This window comes from Gobio gobio, assembly GCF_949357685.1.
Source record: "Gobio gobio genome assembly, chromosome: 25".
Taxonomy (NCBI): Eukaryota; Metazoa; Chordata; class Actinopteri; order Cypriniformes; family Gobionidae; genus Gobio; species Gobio gobio.
The window spans coordinates 22674443-22680243 of NC_137121.1; the positions used below are offsets into that span (position 1 = coordinate 22674443).

The 5801-nt window shown below is 35.3% G+C and overlaps 1 protein-coding gene across 1 annotated transcript; it reads right to left on the reverse strand.

Moving 5' to 3' along the window:
- Nucleotides 1–233: 233 nt before the first annotated feature.
- efcab10 (EF-hand calcium binding domain 10) lies at nucleotides 234–4907 on the reverse strand (the record flags this gene model as incomplete). Its single annotated transcript, XM_079809076.1, has 4 exons — nucleotides 234–284; nucleotides 425–515; nucleotides 4417–4581; nucleotides 4805–4907. The coding sequence occupies 4 exons, from the start codon at nucleotides 4905–4907 to the stop codon at nucleotides 242–244; spliced, it is 402 nt and encodes a 133-aa protein (XP_079665202.1). The 3' UTR covers nucleotides 234–241.
- Between the last annotated feature and the right edge of the window lie 894 nt (nucleotides 4908–5801).

The following is a 5801-nucleotide window of genomic DNA, read 5'->3' on the forward strand; positions in this document are numbered from 1 at the left end:
ATTGTAAAATTAGAAAAAAAAGTCAAATAAATAAATAAAAATACATTTGATATTATTTTATATTTTATAAAATACATTATATTTCATTTATTTAACATTTTTTAATATCTATTTCATGTTTTACCATCCTTTTTGGTCCTCCAGCTGGAAAAGTTTGACAATCCATACTGTTTTCTATATAAATCACTACAGAATCTATTTTACAGATACTTATTTTTAAGGACAGAGTTCTTGAGTTCACCTATAGCTGGAATGTTGCTGCACTTCTGGCAAGCCCTTCGGTCCTAAACAGAGAAATAGAGAAACATACTGCTCATAAAATCAAATATCGTCAAAAACGCATGGGCGTATAGTGTACGCATTAGGTATTAGGGTCTGAATTCAGAGCTTTCGAATCTTCACAACATCACATATGACTACTTACGCCTCTCTTATGAACGTCTCTTGTGATATCCTGTCATCACTGGCTCCATCCGGGAACTCATTGAAATTCTTAATGCCAAGTGTCTTCAGTGCTGCGGGGAAGCAATTGTGCGTATCATACCGAGTTAGACCACAAGTGTAATCTTATAAACATCATGAATTATAAACAAAACAACTTAATGGAAGTATTCAGAGATTTAAAGGGATAGTTATAAGTCATGGAGAAACACTGACCCTGAGAATGACCCTAATGCACTATGACTTTAACAGAAGATTAAAGGGGCTATATGCAACTTTTTCCCCAAAATAAACGTAACAATAGCCTTTTTATTTTACCATTTATGACTCAAACATCTCCTGATGAGCATACTGACACCTTGTCCGCTCACAGTGGGTGCACCTATAAGCCTGTATCCTATTTTTCCTATTTTCTGGCGGGTCGTCTTTTCCCGCGCTGTCTGCGGATGTGACGTCACCACCGCTGCGAGAGCGAGCAGAAAATGAGAGCAGTTCTGTTTTTTGGCCACAGGTGTCAGTCGCGAGTTTAAATTTCAGAAAAACGCATATAGCCCCTTTAAAGGGATAGTTCACCCAAAAATTAAAATTAGCCCATGATTTACTCACCCTCAAGCCATCCTAGGTGTATATGACATTCTTCTTTCAGACGAATACAATTGGAGTTATATTAAAAAATGCCCTGGCTAATCCAAGCTTTATAATGGCAGTGAATGGCAGCCCAAAAAGTGCATCCATCCATTATAAAAGTACTCCATACGGCTTCAGGGGGTCATTATAAAGCTTGGATTAGCCAGAACATCTTTTAATATAACTTCGATTGTATTCGTCTGAAAGAAGAATGTCATATACACCTAGGATGACTTGAGGGTGAGTAAATCATGGGCTAATTTTCATTTTTGGGTGAACTATCCCTTTAATCTTTTGTTAAAGTCATAGTGCATTAGGGTCATTCTCAGGGTCAGTTTTTCTCCATGATTTACCACTAATATAATAATCCGGATTCAGAACATAGTCACATTATTGGATAGATTTAACTCTGTTCATGAATAAACCATTTTGTTTTGAAATCTTTGGGCTCCAATGGGAACAGCACCGTTTGTCGCCATTACATATATATGTATTATAAAAATTCACACTCTTAAAAGTTCTCTTCCCCATAGAACCTTTTCATAGTGTGAAACAGTTTTAATAATCGGAACCTTTTTCCACTATAAAGAACCTTCTGTCCACTGGAAAGGTAATGTATGTTTAAGGGGATCTTATATAGTGATGACGATTTCAAAACACGGCATCATGAAGCTTCGAAGCGTTATGAATCAGTGAGTCGAATCATGATTCGGATCGCGTGTCAAACCGCCAAACTGCTGAAATTTGGCGATTCAAACTGCTGATTCGACTCACTGATTCATAACGCTTCGAAGCTTCCTGATGCCTTGTTTTGAAATCGTCTTCACTATGTAAGTCGTTATTTAGGGTTTTTTGCGCACAAAAACTATTCTCGCCGATTCATAAAGTTATTTTAGAACCACTGTAGTGAGATGGACTTTGTAACGACGTCTTTAGTACCTTTTAAGGGTCTTGAGAGTGTAAAGTGCATTGTGCCAATGGAGGCCTTTCAGAGCCATCGGATTTCAACTAAAATATCTTCATTTCTGTTCCGAAGATGAACGGAGGTCTTACGGGTGTCGAACGACATGAGGGTAAGTAATTAATGACAGAATTTTCATTTTTTTTCAATAATCTTTCATTACTCACCCTCATGTCATTCCAAACCTGGATGACCTGTAACCTGTAGAACAGAGCATGGCGAGCATTTGTGCTTATAAAACTTAAACTTTTTTATTTATTTTTTTAAATGACCAATTGTTTCCCTATAGATAAGACCCTTATTCATCGTCTGGTATCGTTTAAAGCCCTTTGAAGCTGCACTGAAACTGTCATTTGGACCTTGGACCGTTTGGGGCCCATTGAAGTCCATTATATGGAGAAAAATCCTGGAATGTTTTCATCAAAAACCTTCATTTCTTTTCGACTGAAGAAAGAAAGACATGGACATCTTGGATGACAATGGGGGTGAGTAAATTATCAGCAAAAGTTTATTTAAAAGTGAACTGATCCTTTAAGGTTCAACCACTGGAGTCACATGGACTATTTTAACAATGTCTTTAACACCTTTCTGGACCTTGAAAGTGGTAATTATATTGCTGTCTATAGAGGGACCTGAGAGCTCTCGGATTTCATCAAAAACATCTTCATTTGTGTTCCGAAGATGAACGTCATACGGGTTTGGAACGACATTAGGGTGAGTAATGGCAGAATTTTTATTTTTGGGTGAACTAACCCCTAAGTTTCTTCACAGAACTATAGATGCCAATAAAGAACCTCAGACTATTTACAAAATGTGTGTCTGTCACTCTACTAAAACCTCTAAACATTAATTAAAATAATAAATAAAAATGTAACAATAAAATAAAAAACTTCAACAAAATTTTAAATGGACAAATGGCACAATATTTATTGACATTAACCATATTTACTATTTAAACTATGGTATTTTTTCTGAATAAACAGCTATAAAGCCAACTTAAATGTATATAATATATTCAATATAATATTTAGTGATGTGCTTCATTTATAAATATGTGTCAGTTGGTATATTTTACATTTATTTACATGCATTTGGCTGACACCTTTATCCAGAGGTGGACAAAGTACACAACTCCATTACTTGAGTAAAAGTAAAAGTACTATTGGTTAAGTATTACTCCATTACAAGTGAAAGTTGAAAAGATAGATTTTTACTTAAGTAAAAGTACAGAAGTACTTGCTTTTAAAAGACTAAATGTAAAATGTAAGTATCAAAAGTAAAAGTAAACGCATTATTTTATTATTGTTGCATTGTTGTATGAATGCACGCTGTTCCATCATGGTGGTTTAAGCCAGTCATGCTCCATCTGATATGCTAGCATACCTCATTTAAATACTTGTTTAAAAGTTACAAAGCTCTTATCAAAGTAAAAATAATACTAGAAAAGAAAGGTTTCTACATTGTGTTTATTGAACAGGATTATGTAAAAAACATTTCTGAAACGACTTCAGTTAACATTATTAGCCCAACTACGTTTTTGCATGCTAACTAACATCATTGCCGAACATTACCTATGCGTTAGCGTTGTTTTGACCAACCATACTTCATACCAGTGTTCATTTTGACAGTAAATTTTTATTTAGTTTTAGTGTTAGTCATAGTCTTTTGACTATAACATTTTAGGCATCTGAATTGTTTTAGTTTTATTCTAGTTTTAATTGACTATAATAAGATTTTAGTAGATTCAATAGACTCAAATTCAGTACTTGTGGTCTGGCGTCTGAGAGGCAGCTTTCTATGTGCACTTTCATGTCGACACACTTTTTCAGACTTATCCACGTCTGCTCTTCTGAATTTTAACTTTTAAGTATGGCCATGGTTGCACGCATTACATCTGGGAACTGCCGACTTCTATTTTGCCATCAATTGATTGGTGTTAAAAAAAATACTTGGAAATCATTGAACTTCATGTGATCCTACAAGAGTGATTACTGATAGGCTGTCTGCAACAACAACAAAACAAATCACGTTTTAAAGAAGAAAACAAATCATCCACTGACTTTCAAAGCGGCTACGACTTTCTACTTCGAGGGCCTTGATAGAAATGTAGTGGAGTAAAAAGTACGATATTTGTCTTTCAAATGTAGTGAAGTAAAAGTCATAAGTTTCCAGAAAAAATACTACACAAGGAAAGTACAGATACTCAAAAAGTGTCCTTAAGTACAGTACTGTCCACCTTACTGTCCACCTCTGCCTTTATCCAAAGTTACTTATAGTGCATTCATTCACATTTTACTGTTATTGTTTTTATTAGCTGTAGTTACAGCACAGGTTTTCCCAAAAGGACAAAGGCTTTGACAACCTCTGCAACATTATAAGAGATGTACCTTCTTTGTATTGACCATGAGTGATAAAGCCTTGATTGGAAGGATCCAGGACTCCAAACAGCGCATCCAAGTTGGACTCGTTAAAGAGACGCGGAGTGTTTCCAAGACGAGCTTTGGAAAGGTTGAGCTTTTCAAGCTGGTCGATCAGAAATTCCCTTGGACGATCTGCAATGGCAGAATTTACTAGATTTTTCTTTACTGTTTTATCACTAATTTAACAGTAAGAAAGCAATTGGTAAGTCTACGCACTCCAAAAGACAGTAACGTTATCTCTCTCCACCAATCATCAAACTGTCAATTTCAAATTGAAGCTGCGAAAGGTAACGTTAAATGCCACACTTTTATACGGTGATGGTATCAAATCTATGAGACGCGTCAAGAGTCTCACCTGGTCTGTAGAAGAAGAGCATACTAGTTAAATTATCCATCAGCTCGATAATCTTGTGTTTGTCGAGGTATTCTGCCGCCTCGTGCTCCCGCGGCGATGACATGTTGGGCTCACTGACACTGTCCGTCAGTGTTTATCAATGTTGCTATGATACCGCACATGCGCACAAACTTCATTAGAAATGAGTCGTTTTGTTCATTTCATGGTTTATGTCTTGACAAAACCGAAGTGAGTGAAGTGAAATCGCTGTAGTAACGTTAGACAGGAGAAAATTATTATTGCATTCCATCTCAATTTTTGATGAAAACGAATGAAGTTGCTTTTAAAGGAACAGCTACATAGGAACTTCTTTCTTTTGTGTAGTTAAAAATGAGATGTTAGTTTGGCAGAATGGCAGCTTCAGCCACCGTTCACTCTCGAATATGAAAAAAAGAAGAACAAAAAAGATTCAATGAAAGTGAATGATGGCTGACGCTCTAAATCCCCCACATTCTCCCCTTTTGCTCAATTTGAGTGAACTGTTAACCATAATTCCGGTATAATCCTCTTCAATCTCATTATGTCTCTCGAAACTGAGGGAAACTAAAGTCGACCGTGTTTTACCGGCTTCCCTATAATATACATTTAATATAACTTTAGATTTTTTTTCTAATATTAATATGTAAAAGTTGTATTATTATTAACTTGTTGTTTATGTTAATGTATTCATTTAATAAAATAAAACAAAACATTTAATTAATAAAATTCAATATCGAGCAAAAATTGAAATATGACAAATCTAAAACCTTATTGAATGAATGTTTGAGAGAAATCTATGTGTTCATGAGAAAATGAACACGTCATAATGTCCTTTTTGTTCCTTCCTTCCTGTTTTTTTTTTTTTTTTTTTGTCTGTTACTTCTAACTCCCATGCACAAGAAAATTAGCATAAGAAGTTGCAAAATCACACTTTATTGTGAAAAAGTTTGCGAATATCAGTTGCCTTATCTGACCACTA